The sequence below is a fragment of the Rana temporaria genome, chromosome 7 (assembly GCF_905171775.1).
Source record: "Rana temporaria chromosome 7, aRanTem1.1, whole genome shotgun sequence".
NCBI lineage: Eukaryota > Metazoa > Chordata > Amphibia > Anura > Ranidae > Rana > Rana temporaria.
In genome coordinates, this window is record NC_053495.1 from 14,708,411 (window position 1) to 14,725,878 (window position 17,468).

The 17,468-nt window shown below is 47.9% G+C and overlaps 1 protein-coding gene across 1 annotated transcript; it reads left to right on the forward strand.

Moving 5' to 3' along the window:
• The first annotated feature begins 337 nt into the window (after positions 1-337).
• LOC120945087 (kelch-like protein 10) lies at positions 338-15,414 on the forward strand. Its single transcript, XM_040358951.1, has 5 exons — positions 338-699; positions 6,083-6,572; positions 10,392-11,009; positions 12,479-12,628; positions 15,057-15,414. Exons 1-5 carry the CDS (start codon positions 413-415, stop codon positions 15,411-15,413), a joined length of 1,902 nt encoding a protein of 633 aa, XP_040214885.1. The 5' UTR covers positions 338-412; the 3' UTR covers position 15,414.
• Positions 15,415-17,468: the final 2,054 nt, after the last annotated feature.

The following is a 17,468-nucleotide window of genomic DNA, read 5'->3' on the forward strand; positions in this document are numbered from 1 at the left end:
CGCATGCGTGGAAGCATTGAACTGGCAGGGCCGCGCACGTCGCCGCGTCATCGTCGCCGCGACGGCGCGGCCACACCCCACGTATTGTTTACGCGCGGATTTCTGTATGATGGTGAGTACAGCCATCATACAGAAATCTCCGGGCAGACATGTACGCTGAAAACGGTCTGGCGGACCGTTTTCATCGTACATGTTTGCTCGTCTGTACGAGGCCTAAGGATTGGAAAGCTGCAAAATAATGTTCACTTTTGGGGTTTAATCCCACTTTATAGTGACAGATGTATTGGATATTGGTAATGGCTTGATATCTATGCAAAGGACAACCAATAGCGTTGTCTGTAATTGCCAGACGTCAAAACTTTATAATGCAACCCTAGAGTAGTAAAGCGGCTTCTGATTGGTCAGTTTTGAAATGTCAGGTAACCTCAGCAGTACAGCCAACTGTCAGTTCAGTGGAGACAGAGACATGTCACGGACGGGCACAGAGGGGCCTCCAGGGCTGCCCATGGATTGGGATTCAGAGGCCCTATCAGCCTGTTCCAATACTGACACCCTGGAACAGACAATTAGAACAATGGCCTGGACCAAATTCCATGATCTGCGGATGGAGGACGAGTTTTGTGATGTCACCATAAAGGTTGATGATGTCATGTTCAGAGCCCATAAGATCATCCTCTCTGTATGCAGCCTTTATTTTAGGTAAGTGAAGAGAAATCATTACTGGCACAAAAATACACCCATTTAGCTCTAATCAAGCTGCTACAACCTTGTCCAAGAACGGCAGACAACATTAGCACTCAATGGGAATTGACCTCCATGGTGTAATGGCCCCCCATTGCCTTCCCCTGTGTGGTGACAGTTGGCCTCTACTGGTCACAGAGACAGTTGTACTTCAATGCCTGTTGGGCATGGCCTAGTCATGAGGTCAGGGGGGATTAGGCCCCAGCAGCTAAGTGAAGCTAAATCAGATAATAGGCCAATAAAGGTGAATAGCAATGTAGGATCTGCATTCAACCCACCCAGACTGGAGCTGAAGGCTTGCTGAAATCTCATGCATTGCTTTGTATGTTCCTCCTGTATGATAATCCTCAGGTTGGCGTTCCTAAGCCTTATCCCAGTTGTTTAATCAGCCTTTCATCCAAAAACAACCAAATAGATTAACACAACCTTCCGCTGACAGTGTTTATCAATGCCATGTAATGGTATCACATTTTGGGGCTGCGCTTTGATCTGTTTGGCTGTTTTTTAGGATTGCTGGTTACATTAGGCTACAAAAGTCTCTTTACTCACTGTCTGTCCTCGGTCTTCAAAACCGAGTGACACTGGGGATTATTCAACTCAGAAGACTGACACCTTGTGGCTTACAAGGGGTAGTGCAGAGGCTGGCTCAAATGATTTCACCACGTTCAAATGGTTCATTCATCATGAGCTCAGTCTTGCCCCCATTCAAACCTGAGTGTGATCACAGCCATGTGATTTATTCTTAATATTATTATACGATTTCTTTTTTTCTTTACTTCTTCCTTTCTGTGCCCTATTAATATGAAAATATTAATAAAAAACTTTTAAAAAAAAAGTATTATTATACACACAAGTGCCATCTTCCAACCCTATCAGAAGGACCACACCTCTTACATGGGGATAAGCAATGCAAGAGTCTATTCAAAATGAGGGACAATTGAGGATGAAAGAGGGACAGAGGGACTTTGTTCCAAATCAGGGACAGTTGGGAGCGATGCTTTAGTAAAGCCGACTGTTGGCTTTCATGTGGAAGTGATACAAGCGGCTGTGAAGCCACCTAACACTGCAATGTGCCACCTACCCCCCCCCCCCACCATGTCCCACCTGCGGGCCCGGTGCTGTCATGGTGAGTCCGCTCAGCCTCGTTCCTATACACAGACCAGGAAGTGACGTGTATGACGTGATGTCACTTCCTGGTAGGGTGACCACGTATCCCGGATTGCCCGGAACAGTCCCGCATTTTGCAGGTCTGTCCCGGGCACCTTCATTCCAGGACAATACAGTGTCCCGGAATGAAACTGACCCAGCCACCCCCCGGGCCCCCAAGAAAGGCCACCACGTCACCGCTTTACTCACTGACAGTACTTGTCCTGGCCAGGAATGCCCGGAGGAGCACAATCCCCACCCTCTGCTTGTTATTGGAGAAATCATAAATCCCGCCTCTTGTGTCCAAGCACTGTACTGTGATTCGTTACAGCACAAGCTGATTTTTGGGAAGGGGGGTGTCCCTGAATGGTAGTTTGGAAATGTGGTCACCCTACTTCCTGGACCTGGGCTGTCATTCTCCGGGATCAGTGCTGGGGGGGAAGTAGCTAATGGAACATGGTCTGTGCTCCATCAGCTGCAGTGGATTAGAGAGGAGACATCCCGGGTCTAATAGACCCTGGGTGTCTCCATAAAGAGAACCTGTCTCCTATATGTTATCATATAGGGGGCTATTGGTCCCCCTATGTGATAGCAATAAAAGTTATGTAAAAATAAATAGAAATTAAACTAAAAATAGAAAATGTAAAAAAAAAAAAAAACATTTTTAGAACCCCCCCACACACACCTGCAAAAAAATGCATGTGTTGGGGCACCTACGTATGAAAACAGTGATTGTCCTACACATGTTATATATCAGCGGGCATGCTGGAGAACCCTTAACAGATGACATATAGGGGCTTTAAAAGATTTGCAGGCCCACACAATTTTAAGGTTTGATATGGGTATCTATTTACTCAGGACAGCCTCATCTTTTATATTTTACCAATAAAAATGTGGTAATTAATTAATTGCATTTTTGTGCCCAGAAATGAATGAATTTATTTTTCGCCACTGTTGTCACTTTGCACTTATGTTTTTTTTTACTTGGATGGAGGGTGTGGGCCCTTGGGCCTACCCTGAAGTCTAGGGGAAGGATGGGTGGCCATTAGATTACTTCCTTCCCTGAAATGGAGGGACCTCTCGTACTTGGTGGTTGGCTTCAGCTGGCCATGAAGGCCTTTTGAACCTTTTTCCAGCCTTGCCCCTATCAGGAGCTTTCTCCTTGGTGGAGGGCAGGGAAGGTCCTACTCCTTGGGGGGGGGGGGGGTACAAGAGACACGCCCCTCAGTGCACTTTTGTGTACACTTGTAGACACGCCCCTCAGTGCACTTTTGTGTACACTTGTAGACACGCCCCTCAGTGCACTTTTGTGTACACTTGGTTGTTTTAGATTTTTTTTAAAGAAAATCTGTTCTTATCCTATGTCCAGTAGGGGTGTCCTGCCATCAAGCGGATTGGCTGGCTATATAGTATCCCTACTGGTATGATGAGGGCCCTAAAGGTAAGGTGACCAGATTTTTTAAATGAAATTCAGGGACATATTTATTTTTTACTAGTAATGGCTCACAGCCTGTCAAGTCTTACACTCCGGGCTCCGGCTACTACTGGGTGGGGAGCGGACAGAGATCACTCTACCAGGGAAGGCAGGCGGCTGGTCAGGACTTGAGCCAGGGCAGAAGAACATGTGAGCGGGAGCGGAACGGGCATGCACCCGAAACTGAAGAAATATTCCCTCTGATCCGACCAGCACATGATCATCAGAAAGGGGCACAGACAATGGAAAAAATACACCCCCCCCCCAAACTAGTAGGAGCAGCAGAGCGGGGGGGGGGGGGGGGTAATTCTGTTTTTTTTTTTTATTCTGCACTGACTTAGATTCACAAAGAGTTTGGCCGGCTTATCAGTAGATAAGCCGGCCAAACTCTGAATCTACGCCGGCGTTTGTTTAAGCGTATGCTCAAACAGGGATACGCTTAAACAAAGCGAAGATAGGATGGCTTGCGCCATTCTATCTTAGCTTGCAATTTTTCAGCTGGCCGCTAGATGGCGCTTCCATTGCGGCCGGCGTAGATTATGTAAATGAGCGTGTACGCCGATTCCCGAACGTACGCCAGGTCGAAGTACGTAGTTTCCGTAAGGCCTTAGGCAGCCTAAAGTTATTCCACCTATGAGGTGGAATAACAATGTTAAAGTATGGCCGCCGTGAGGTTCGAAATTTTTACGTCGTTTGCGTAAGTCGTCCGCGAATCGGGAGTTACGTCGTTTACGTCCGCGTCAAAATCAATAGGCCCGTACGGCGTACTTAGCCGCATTGCGCCCTGGGAAATGTAGGCGCCCGGCGCATGCGCAGTAAGAACTTCAAATAAGCGTGAGGTCAAGCCTCATTAGCATTAAACACGCCCCCCCCCAACCCATTTGAATTAGGCGCCCTTACGCCCACCGTGTTTACACTACGCCGCCCTAAGTAAGAAGGTAAGTGCTTTCTGAATCATGTACTTTCCTCTCTTACTTAAGGCGGCGTAGTATAAACACGCTAGGCTACGTCGACCTATTTTTAAGCGCCCCTACCTGAATCTACCCAATAGTCTTTGAAATTGCCCCAGCCCCTGTTCAAATCCAATCCGGGGACAAAACGGGCGACAGACTTGGTCCGGGGACAGTGTCCTCAATCCGGGGACTGTCCCCGGAAACCGGGGATGTCTGGCCACCCTACCTAAAGGGATCTTCTCCATGGGAAACAAGGTTCACTTTGGTGTTTTGTTTTTGTGCACCGCGGACTTTGAGAAAAAAAATCTGTATGCAGTTTGGAATGAATAGCTCTATAATATTGGCCCAGTGTGCTAAAAGGCAATTATTTGCATGGTTCCACTTGCTGTCCTGAAATGAGGAATTATCCTCTTATTTTTGGGAAATGTGATGGAATGAGACATGTGAATATCTCCTGTTCTAAGAAGGCTTTACTGTGCAGCAAAATGTTGTTGCTTGACATTATTATTATTATTATTATTATTATTATTATTATTATGCAGGAATTATATAGCGCTAGCAGTTTGGGATAGGGTTGTCCCGATACCACTTTTTTAGGACTGAGTACAAGTACCGATACTTTTTTTTATGTACTCGCCGATACCGAATACCTAAATTTGTCCCCAAATGCAGCCATGTCCCCCACATATGCAGCCATGTCCCCAAACATATCCAGCCATGTCCCCCAAACATATGCAGCCATGTCTCCAAACATATTGCAGCCATGTCCCCCACATATCCAGCCATGTCCCCCCATATGCAGCCATGTCCCCAAACATATCCAGCCATGTCCCCAAACATATCCAGCCATGTCCCCAAACATATGCAGCCATGTCCCCAAACATATTGCAGCCATGTCCCCCACATATCCAGCCATGTCCCCCCATATGCAGCCATGTCCCCAAACATATCCAGCCATGTCCCCCCACATGCTGCCACATCCCCCCACATGCAGCCATGTCCCCCACATATGCAGTCATGTCCCCAACATATGCAGCCATGTCCCCAAACATATCCAGCCATGTCCCCCATATACGCAGCCATGTCCCCAAACATATTGCAGCCATGTCCCCCAGATATCCAGCCATGTCCCCCCACATGCAGCCATGTCCCCCCCATATCCAGCCATGTCCCCCCCAAATCCAGCCATGTCCCCCGTACCTACTGTAAATGATGCAGCCGCCGCTGTCGCGTTAATCACCGCGCGGGGAACATTACAGTCAGCTTTCGTTTGAATAGCTGTTTTCCCCGCCACGCTGTGTATAGAGACACTCCCCCTTGCTCGCGATTGGACAGATCCGTCCAAGGGGGAGTGTCTATGCGCGGCGGGGAAAACAGCTATTCAAACGAAAGCTGACTGTAATGTTCCCCGCGCCGCGGTGATTAACGCGGCAGCGGCGGCTTTGCGACACACGACGGTGGCGGCTGCGGGGGCGGGGGGGGGCTTTGGGGAAGTATTCTATTTTGGCATCGGGGGTATTAGCGGGAGTACGAGTATAATACTCGTATCGGTCCCGATACCGATACTGGTATCGGTATCGGGACAACCCTAGTTTGGGACATACAACATTCACTTTAACTGGGCTACCCTACCATCAACTACAGACCTACGTGTAGTAATTGTGTTACTGCAAAACCAAAACCAAAAAAAAAAAAAAACACATATTGAATTATTAAAAACTTTATTTTAAAAACAGCAGTGTAAAGTGAATTCTTCTCCTCCTCCCAGGACTCTGTTTTCTGAAAGATGGACAAAGACCGGAAAGAACGTGTACCACATTCCTGGAATTACCGCGGACATGATGAGGTTGATCCTTCTCTATGCCTACACCAATGCAATTTCCATCAATACTGAGAACGTAGAAGACCTGTTTATGGCCGCAGACCAATTTAACATCCTGGGTCTACAATGGCGCTGCTCAGATTTCCTCATTGACCAGCTGTGCCCCGAGAACTGCGTTGGCATTGGCAGATTTTCCAACCATTTTCACTGCCCCAAGCTGCATGAAAAAACCCATGCGTACATTCTCCACCACTTTCATGAAATAACAACGACCTCCGAGGAGCTTCTGGAACTCAGCCTAACGGAGTTTGAAGATCTCATCAAGAAAGACGAGCTTAATGTTAAAAGAGAGGAAGTCGTATTTGAAACCATCATCAAATGGATTGAGCACCACCCAACTCAACGCAGGCAACATATTACCACCCTACTGCCTAAGGTAAGGAGGAGAACTCCATTTACCCATTGGGGTTGATTTACTAAAACTGGAGAGTGCAAAAACAGATGCATCTGTGCATGGTAGCCGGTGTGTCTGCCCCGGGCGCTGAGCTGAGAGGGGGCGCCGGCGTCCCCCCGGTTACTATACCGGGATGAGGCGGGTCTCTGTTGCTGCAGTCCGGACTCCGGTCAGACTCGGATTCGCTCTGCTCCGTGACTGCCCATTCGTATGTGCGGCCACCGGGCCGCTTGTAGTGTCGCTCCCCTCACGCAGGCAACAGGCTCCTCCCACAGTGAGTCGGCGGGTTTCAGAACGGGGTCTGTCTGCTCTGTGGGTATAGCCGGCCCACCCGGTGGTGACAGTCACAGGTGTGGCACTGCCTGGTCAGGTCAGTGATATCATATGTGTGCTGTGCTGTCAGACAGTATCAGGTGTTGGGGTCGGCCGGGTGACCGTGATGGGTCCCGGTCTCATGTGGGTTAGTTTAACTTAGTTAGTGAAGTTAGGGGCCCAGTCCCAGTTGTAGTTCACAAATAATACAATGCCATTATAGAACATGGAAATTCTATGTTCTATAATGGCATTATATTAATTGTGAACTACAAAAGGCCAGTCCAACTGGGACTTGTAGTTCCCTGTAACTGATATGAGGCTGTATTAAAGTACTAGAAATACAATGCCTTTATAATGTATAATGTTGCCTTTATAATATATGTTTCTATTGTTTTTTCATAAAAGTGTAATGCTCTTTATCAACATTAAAAATGTAATGCCCTTTACATGTGTTTAATTATCCTTATAATTAGGATTATATGTTTATATAAGGGGGGGCGGAAAAAAAATTCTGCCCCGGGCGCCCATAACTCTGGTTACGCCACTGTAGCCAATCAGCTTCTAACTTCAGCTCGTTCAGTTAAGCTTTTACAAAAAAAAAATGGAAGCTGATTGGTTTCTTTGCACATCTGCACCAGATTTTGCACTCCGGTTTTAGCAAATCAACGTAAGAAAAACAAATTCCATATTTTATGCATTACTTTGCAGCTACAGGATTTGTAGCTGCTGACTTTCATTTTTTTTTCCAGAGTAAACCTCCTCTTTAAAGCGGGAGTTCACCCGAATTTTTTTTTTTTACCCTTAGATGGAGGCTCATTTTGTCAAGGGGAATCGGGTAGTTTTTTAAAAAACGAAGCAGTACTTACCGTTTTAGAGAGCGATCTTCTCCGCCGCTTCCGGGTATGGTCTTCGGGACTGGGCGTTCCTTCTTGATTGACAGCAGGGCTCAAGTCCTGCGGGAACGTGTGGGAACAGAGTCCCTGCACTTTTTTCACAGCAGGAACGCAGTTCCCTTTTGTAACGGCTACCCATGTAGTGAGAGGGTCTCAGCCGTTGGAGAAGTCCTTTTCCCTGGCAAGCTGCAATATGCAGGTACCGCCGGTATATCCCATCGAACGCCCTTTCAAGAAACGAGACGGGCTACGTTTGCAGTCAAGCAGGACTGACTTTTAATGCCACATTTTTCTTCCTTATATCTGGTTACAAACTGTACAGAAACAAATGACACCCCCCCCACCCAGGGGGGACTTCAATACACATACTTTGAAACAATGACATTCCCTTGAGCCAATCAGCCGCTAGACGTTTTGGCTCCTAAACTTAGCTCGATCAGACAATAGAATTCAATTAACCTTTAAAACAATTATCACTCACACATAATCCCCATCAGCATACACCTCACAGGAGGCTGTTACCTACACAAAAGAGAGTTCATTAGCTATGCGAAGGGTACATTAGCATTCAGCAGTGAAAGAGACCATTGTCCAATTAACCCTTTGAGCTCAGAATACAATGTGGTACATCCAATTGTGACAAGCCATGCAGTTCCTTGTAGTCCTCCCTGCATGAAGATTATCAATGTCCAGGCAGCATGCATATGTCCGTTACACCTTTGCAGGACTAGAGCAGCCGAGAGAAGCCGAGCCGCCCGAGCCAATCCTTCACTAAGCGGCGATGCCCAGCTCGAGTCACTGTCAGGGGCAGGCAAACCTTAGTAATCGTTATGTTAATGGCCGCTTCCTGTATATGGATTCATTGGGTAGTGTGCGGGTATTCCGTCACTTCCTTGATGCCGCAATATCTCCTGGGAGCTTTTGTCATTGTTCCCAGGAGACATTGCGGAGGTCTGCCGCGAGTTATCGTGGGATTTAGAAAGAACTTGCTTAAAGTTCTTTCTAAATCCCGCAATAACTCGCGGCAGACCTCCGCAATGTCTCCTGGGAACAATGACAAAAGCTCCCAGGAGATATTGCGGCATCGAGGAAGTGACGGAATACCCGCACACTACCCGATGGATCCATATACAGGAAGCGGCCAGTAACATAAAGGATTACTAAGGTACAGTGGATCGGAAAAAAAAAAACATGCGGTTTAGTAATTATGCATATGAGCGTATCATTTTTTTTTTTTGGTGGGGGAGTGGATCTCTGGTGGGAGTTCCCACACTTTTTTCCCCAGGACTTGAACCCTTATTGACAGTCTTCCGACAGGCTTCCGACGGTCGCATCTATCGCGTCACGAGTAGCCAAACGAAGCCTAACGTCGGTGCGGCTCTATACGGCGCCTGCGCACCGACGTTCGGCTACTTTCGGAAAATCGTGACGCGATGTATGCGACCGTCGGAGACCTGTCAGAAGCCTGTCAATCAAATAGGAACGCCCAGTCCCGCAGCCCATACCCGGAAGCGGCGGAGAAGATCGCTCTCTAAAACGGTAAGTACTGCTTCGATTTAAAAAAAAAACACCCGATTCCCCTTGACAAAATGAGCCTCAATCTAATGTTAAAAATTAACTTTTTGGGTGAACCTCCACTTTAAACTGAACAGTCTTACGTTACCTTTAAATATCTAAGAGTGTTTGCTATCCCAACCGATTTATGGCTAGATCATGTTTGTTTCTCTATGGGCTCCCTGACCATAGCCAACATTCGCTGTATTTATGCCAACTCCAACCAGTATGTAGGCAGGGGCAGGCTGCACTATATCCTCCAACCTGATGGTGGAACTGCGGTACTTCTTGTTGGCGGGGGTCCAGTGGGGAGGAAAGGCTCCTATATTGGGCTCCGGGTGGCCACCTTGGGGAGGACGGTGATCATTTGCCACAATCACAATGAGGCAGCATACCTCCCAACTTATTAAGTTGGAAATGAGGGACACCTATCTGCAAAAATATGCAGGCATAGGACACACCCCTTGCCACACCCCCTTAAAGGAGAATTGTACAAAAAAAAAAACAAGATTGGCTAAACCCACAAGGGCTTTTTTTTTACCACTACTATTTCTTTATATTGGCTTCTGAAATTTACAAATAAAGCATGAATGAAAGATTTAGCACTAGAAAACACTATTTGATAGATAAAAAGTGCATTTTATATACATCTCTATGGATCAGACCAAAATGAGGGACAAATGAGAAGGAAAGAGGGACAGAGGGACATTGCTCCAAATCAGGGACAGTCCCTCGAAATCAGGGACAGTTGGGAGCTATGAGGCAGTAAGGTAGTGAGAAAGCCTAGTGGAACCTCGTGTCACTGAATCTTACCACCACCCCTCCAATGAAGCACTCCTCTGGTACTGTGAAATTATAAATGGGATTTTTAACACCACTGAGTAAAGTCTCTTCTTATCAGTATTCTTTAGATAAGGAAACATTATACTTCACAGCTTATGTGGTGTCAAAATTGTATTAGGCTGTTGTACCTCAATGATTGTCTATTAAGTTTTGTTGACCTCTACAACATAAAACCCCTTTCTCTCTTCTTCCTCAGGTTCGAATGGCCTTGATAAGCACCTGGTATTTGATGAACAACTTGATGACCAACATCCATGTAAAGGACAACAAAGAATGTATGAAAATTGTCACCAGTGTGCTGAAAATAAAGCACGACCTAAACGCAAACGGATCCTCCAGGTCATATTTCATGAACCCATTGACAAGGCCACGCCTGCCAAGTGCAATTCTACTCGCCGTTGGCGGCTGGAGCTCTAGTAACCCTACCAACGCCATGGAGGCCTACGACTGCAGAGTTGACCGCTGGGTGGACATCACCTATGATATGGAAAACCCCAGGGCCTATCATGGAACGGCGTACCTAAATGGTTATGTGTACCTGGTTGGAGGGTTTAACGGCGTGGATTTCTTCAATAGCGTAAGACGGTTTGACCCAGTCAGGAAGATCTGGCAACAAGTGGCTCCGATGAATCATAACCGCTGCTATGTCAGCACGGCAGTCCTGGAAAACCGGCTCTACGCCATGGGCGGGTTTGATGGCCACATTCGCCTGGAATCTGCAGAATGTTACGACCCAGAAACCAATCAATGGGATCTTATAGCTCCAATGAATGAAATAAGAAGCGATGCAAAAGCCACCACCCTCAATGGCAAGGTAAGATATAGACACCCAAATGGCCTTACACACCCCTACATTCTAGAGCTGCCGCCTCCATCGCTTTCTTCGGCATTCAACATTTCCATGAGGGTCGGATGCCTTTGTCCTCTGTAGCTTAAAGTGTTTCCATCTCCTGACCACTGGGCCACTACAAGACTCAGCAATGACATGGGGGTCAGCGGACGTTCCTTCTTCCAGGTCAGGGACCTGCTAAGCAGTATAGAAAGGGTGGGTTTCTTTTTTTTTTTGTAATTCCTTTGTTCATACAATTATTATGGTCAAAACAGATAAGCAAATTACCAGTATAAGCAGAGTACTGGGTATTGTCCAAATTTATTTTAAAGTGATTGTAAAGGCACGGTTTTTATTGAAAGAAAATAACAGGCATTTTATACTTACCTGCTCTGTGCAATGGTTTTGCACAGAGCAGCCCCGATCCCCCTGTTCTCCGGTCCCCCAATGGCGCTCCTGGCTCCTCCTCCCATTAAGTGCCCCCATAGCAAGCCACTTGCTATGGGGGCAGTCATGCGTGCTCGCTCCTGAGCCTATGAACACACAAAGCAGGGATTGGCCCCGCCTCCCACTCCCTCGTCACTGACTGATATTCACAGCAGCTCCCGCTGCTGTATCTGAGCCAATCAGGAAGGAGAGAGCTGAGAGACCCTCGGCTCTCGTGCACATCGCTGGATCGAGATCGGGCTCAGGTATGTATTTAGGGGGGGCTGTGGGGGAGAGCTACATGCCGAAGATTTTCTACCTTACTGCATAGAATGTAGTTAAAGCGGAGGTTCACCCGTACAATATACTTTTTCCCCTTAGCTTCATGCTCGTTTTGTCTAGGGGAATCGGCTAGTTGTTTTAAAATATGAGCTGTACTTACCGTTTACGAGATGCATCTTCTCCGTCGCTTCCGGGTATGGGCTGCGGGACTGGGCGTTCCTTCTTGATTGACAGTCTTCCGAGAGGCTTCCGACGGTCGCATCATCGCGTCACGATTTTCGGAAAGAAGCCGAACGTCGGTGCGCAGGCGCAGTATAGAGCCGCACCGACGTTCGTCTTCTTTTGGCTACTAGTGACGCGATGGATGCGACCGTCGGAAGCCTCTCGGAAGACTGTCAATCAAGAAGGAACGCCCGCTCCCGAAGACCCATACCCGGAAGCGACGGAGAAGATGCATCTCGAAAACGGTAAGTACAGCTCATATTTTAAAACAAATAGCCGATTCCCCTAGACAAAACGAGCATGAAGCTAAGGGGATTGTTTGAAAAAATAGATTAATGGGTGAACTCCCGCTTTAAGTAAACAAAAAAACTACTGCCTTCAAAACCACTTTAAGTAAGCAGCACTGGAGGTAACGCATTGTTTTTTTTAGCTGCCTTTCAGGCTTCTGGTGTATTCCTGTACCATTATGGTCTATTCACACCTATGCGTTCCCCCCCCCAATGCCTTTTATTATGTTTTTACAGATCTATATATGTGGAGGATACAGTGGTGAGGAATCCTTGTTTACAGCAGAAGTCTACAACCCAGATACAGACCAATGGAGCATGATCGCCCCGATGCAGAATCGACGCAGTGGTGTCGGTGTCATCGCCTATGGAGATCTGGTCTATGCAGTATGTGTAATGATTCCTTTCTACCCAAATGAGATTGAATGAGAAATATACCATATTTATCGGGGTATTGCGCGCTATACCGTCGGATTTGCCGCGGGATTCGGCCGCTAGCGGTGCGGTATTAACCCCCGCTAGCGCCCGGTAAAGGGTTAATACCGCCCGCAATGCGCCTCTGCAGAGGCGCATTGCGGGCGGTATTGCCGCGGTTTCCCATTGTTTTAAATGGGAAGGAGCGATATACATGCCGCTGTTCACACTGCACCAAAGATGCTACTGGCAGGAGATTTTTTTCTCTCCCGCCAGCGCATCGCCTCAGTGTGAAAGCCCTCGGGCTTTCAAATTGAGTATGCAGTGCAGGAGTTTTTCAGGCGGTATAGCAGCGCTATTTTTAGTAATGTACCGCCTGAAAAACTCCTCAGTGTGAAAGGGGTCTAAAGAACATGTAACCCCCAACTTTCTGAGATGGGAATGAGGGACAACTATCAGCAAAAGTATGCAGGCATAGGACACACCCCTTGCCACACCCCCTTAAAGGAGAATTTAAAAAAAATAAGAATGCACGCCGGGAAATTTTAGGGACGGCGCATGCGCAGTTCATTCGGCGCGGGGGACGCACTTCATTTAAATGAAACACACCCCCTACCCGCCGAATTTGAATTCCGCCGGGTGATTTACACTACGCCGCCGCAACTTTACAGGCAAGTGCATTGTGAATAAAGCACTTGCCTGAAAAACTTGCGGCGGCGTAACGTAAATCAGATACGTTACGCCCGCCCATTTTTACGCCAATCTACCAGAATCTGGCCTTCAAAGCCCAACTCTGGGAACAATAGGAAAATTAAGTGGGCCCTTCCACACTGTAATGGTTACATGCTATATTCAGACCAGGTCCATCTTGTTATGGGGACCATTAGGATAGGGTGACCACGTGTGCCGGATTGCCTGGGTCAGTCCCGCATTTTGCAGGTCTGTCCCGGGCACATTCATTCCAGGACAATACAGTGTCCTGGAATGAAACTGACACAACCACCCCCCGGGCCAAACTGATGCCCCCAAAAAAGGCCGCCACATCACCGCTTGTCCTGGCCGGGAATGCCTGAAGGAGCACAATCTCGCCCCCTGCTTGTGATTGGGGAAATCATAAATCCCGCCTCTTGTGTCCAATCACTGTGTTGTGATTCGTTACAGCACAAGCTGATTTTTGGGAAGGGGGGGGGGTGTCCCTGAATGGTAGTTTGGAATTGTGGTCACCCTACATTAGGACTAGGGTTGTCCCGATACCGATACTAGTATCGGTATCGGGACCGATTCCGAGTATTTGCGGGAGTACTCGTACTCCCGCAAATACCCCCGATACCAAAATAGAATACTTCCCCCCCCCCGCCGCCGCCGCATCCCGCCGCATCCCCGCTTGGTTAATACGGGCGGGTAGTCTTTCCCGCCGCGTATAGACACTCCCCCTTGCCCGGGTGAACTGTCCAATCCCGAGCAAGGTGGAGTGTCTATACGCAGCGCTGCGCTAAAACACTACAGCTATTCAAAGCTGTAATGTTCCCCGCGCGTATTAACCAAGCGGGGATGCGGCGCGGCAGCCGGGATGTGGCAGCATGTACGGTAAGGGGGACATGGCTGCTTTTTTGGGGGGGGACATGGCGGGATATGGGGAGGACATGGCTGCATATGGGGGGGGACATGGCTGGATATGGGGGGGGGGGGGTCATGGCTGGATATGGGGGGGGGGGTCATGGCTACATATGGGGGGACATGGCTGCATATGGGGGGACATGGCTGGATATGGGGAGGACATGGCTGCATATATGGGGGGGACATGGCTGGATATGGGGAGAGACATGGCTGCATATGGGGGGACATGGCTGGATATGGGGGGGGGACATGGCTGCATATGGGGGGGACATGGCTGCATATGGGGGGACATGGCTGGATATGGGGGGACATGGCTGGATATGGGGGGGACATGGCTGGATATGGGGGGGACATGGCTGCATATATGGGGGGGACATGGCTGCATTTGTGGGGGGACATGGCTGCATATGGGAGGGACATGGCTGGATATGGGGGGGACATGGCTGGATATGGGGGGGACATGGCTGGATATGGGGGGGGACATGGCTGCATATATGGGGGGGACATGGCTGCATATATGGGGGGGACATGGCTGCATATATGGGGGGGACATGGCTGCATATGTGGGGGGGACATGGCTGCATATATGGGGGGGACATGGCTGCATTTGGGGACACATTTAAAAAAAAGTATCGGTGAGTACTTGAAAAAAAGTATCGGTACTTGTACTCAGTCCTAAAAAAGTGGTATCGGGACAACCCTAATTAGGACCATACCCATCATCCTTTGGAAACCTGTTTTGCCACATGAAGTAGACCACAGTAACACGTGTTATCTCTTACAGGTCGGAGGATTTGATGGATTTGACAGACTGAGCAGTGCCGAGGCCTATAACCCAGCCAACAACAGCTGGATCGACATCTCCTCCATGTTCAAACCACGCAGCAACTTCGGGATTGAAGTACTAGAGGATCTCCTTTATGTGACTGGTGGGTTCAGTAATTTCAGAACGATCTTCGAAGCAGAGTACTATGACAGGAAGACCGATGAGTGGTACGACGTCCACGACATGAACATCAATCGCAGCGCCCTGGACTGCTGCATTTTGCCCGGCCTCCCCAACGTCCGGGATTATGCCGCCAGTCGAGACACGTTCTACAGAGAGGAAGCGAGGCGGGCATTATCCGACAGCTTTTTATAAGTGTAACCCGAATGATGTGACTCTTTTAAAGCACATTAATATAAACTGTAACTGGCAATAAATTATAAGACTGAACTAAAATTATACTGTCATTCGTTGCAGGTAGAATAATACCGCTCAATCATTCCAGTTTAGAAATCATCATGTAGAAATGTTGGTAAAAGTTGGATTCTGTTCAGGGGACCTAAGCAGACTTCCTGGCACCAAGGATGGGATCAGGGCTCAAGTCCTGCGGGAACGCGTGGGAACGGAGTTCCTGCACTTTTTTCACAGCAGGAACGCAGTTCCCTTTGCAGGACTAGAGCAGCCGAGAGCAGCCGAGCCGCCCGAGCCAATCCTTCACTAAGCGACGATGCCCAGCTCGAGTCACTGTCAGGGGCAGGCGAACCTTAGTAATCCTTTATATTACTGGCCGCTTCCTGTAAATGGATTCATCGGGTAGTGTGCGGGTATTCTGTCACTTCCTCGATGCCGCAATGTCTCCTGGGAGCTTTTGTCATTGTTCCCAGGAGACATTGCGGAGGTCTGCCGCGAGTTATCGCGGGATTTAGAAAGAACTTGCGGTTTATTTATTATGCATTAGAGCGTATCATTTTTTTTTTTTTTGGTGGGGGAGTGGATCTTGGGTGGGAGTTCCCACACTTTTTTCCCCAGGACTTGACCCCTGGATGGGATGATGTAACTAGAACAAGGTGTCTTCACCACTTTCACACCTCCCATCCAATTTTTGGACAATCAACATCTGCCTTGACACATTCCATGGTGATTGGATTTAGGTGTTGGTGCTACCAGTGTGGATAGAAATGTTGGGGTATCTTACGGACAAGCATTAGAATGGAAGACGTGGCTTGGAGGAGCATTTCAATATCATACCTCCCAACTTTTTGAGATGGGAATGAGGGACACCTATTAGCAAATATATGTAGGCAGAGGACACACCCTTTTCCACGCCCCCTTAAAGGCATCATTCAGATATCATTTTCTTCCAGCGGCGATCCTGCGCACCGTAAGAACGATCATAGCGGTGGTTCCCCCGCTTGATCGTTCTTATAGGCGGCGGAAGGGGACATCCCCCCCCCTCCCACCGCCATCCGGTGCTTTTCCGGGCTCTCCTGTCCCATCGGGGGCCCGGTGAGATGATCGCCATCCGCCGGATGTGCAGCATAGAGATGACTGGTGACCAGATGGTCACCAGTCATCTCTATGACCGTCGAGGCCAGGGCGCGATGTGATGACGTCACGCCTGGGTACCCGTAAGTAAACAAACCGCAATTGCGGCTAGTAAGAATGAGATCTGTGAATTTGTTTTCACGATCTCATTCTTTTCAGCCTGGAGGAGGGATGTGGGGTCTTATTGACCCCGCATCTCTCCTTAAAGAGGACCTGTCACACACTATTCCTATTACAAGGGATGTTTACATTCCTTGTAATAGTAATAAAAGCGATCAAATTTTTTTTTTTTTTTTTTTTAAGTGTAAAAAATAAAGAAATAAGTAAAAAAAAAAATTAAAACGCCCCTGTCCCTGGTAGCTCGCGCTCAGAAGTGAACGCACACGTAAGTCCCGCCCACGTATGTAAACGTCGTTCAAACCACACATGTGAGGTGTCGCCGCATGCGTTAGAGCGTGTGCAACAATTCTAGCACTGGACCTCCTCTGTAACTCTAAACTGGCAACCTGTAAAAATGTTAAAGTGTCGCCTATGGAGATTTTTTAGTAACGAAGTTTGGCGCCATTCCATGAGTGTGCGCAATTTTAAAGCATGACATGTTAGGTATCTATTTACTCGGCGTAACATAATCTTTCATGTTTTACAAAAAAATTGGGCTGACTTTACTGTTTTGTTATTTTTTAATTCATGAAACCATTTTTTTCCCAAAAAAATGCGTTTGAAAAATTATTGCGCAAATACCGTGCAAAATAAAAAGTTATTATTTATAGGATTTTTTTTTCATTTATATTTTTTTCGAAGGAGCCTGTAAAGCATTGCACCTGTGATCAGTAGATAGCGGGGGCAATGCCAGGCTCCTGCAGACACTCGGGATAGCTGTCTGCC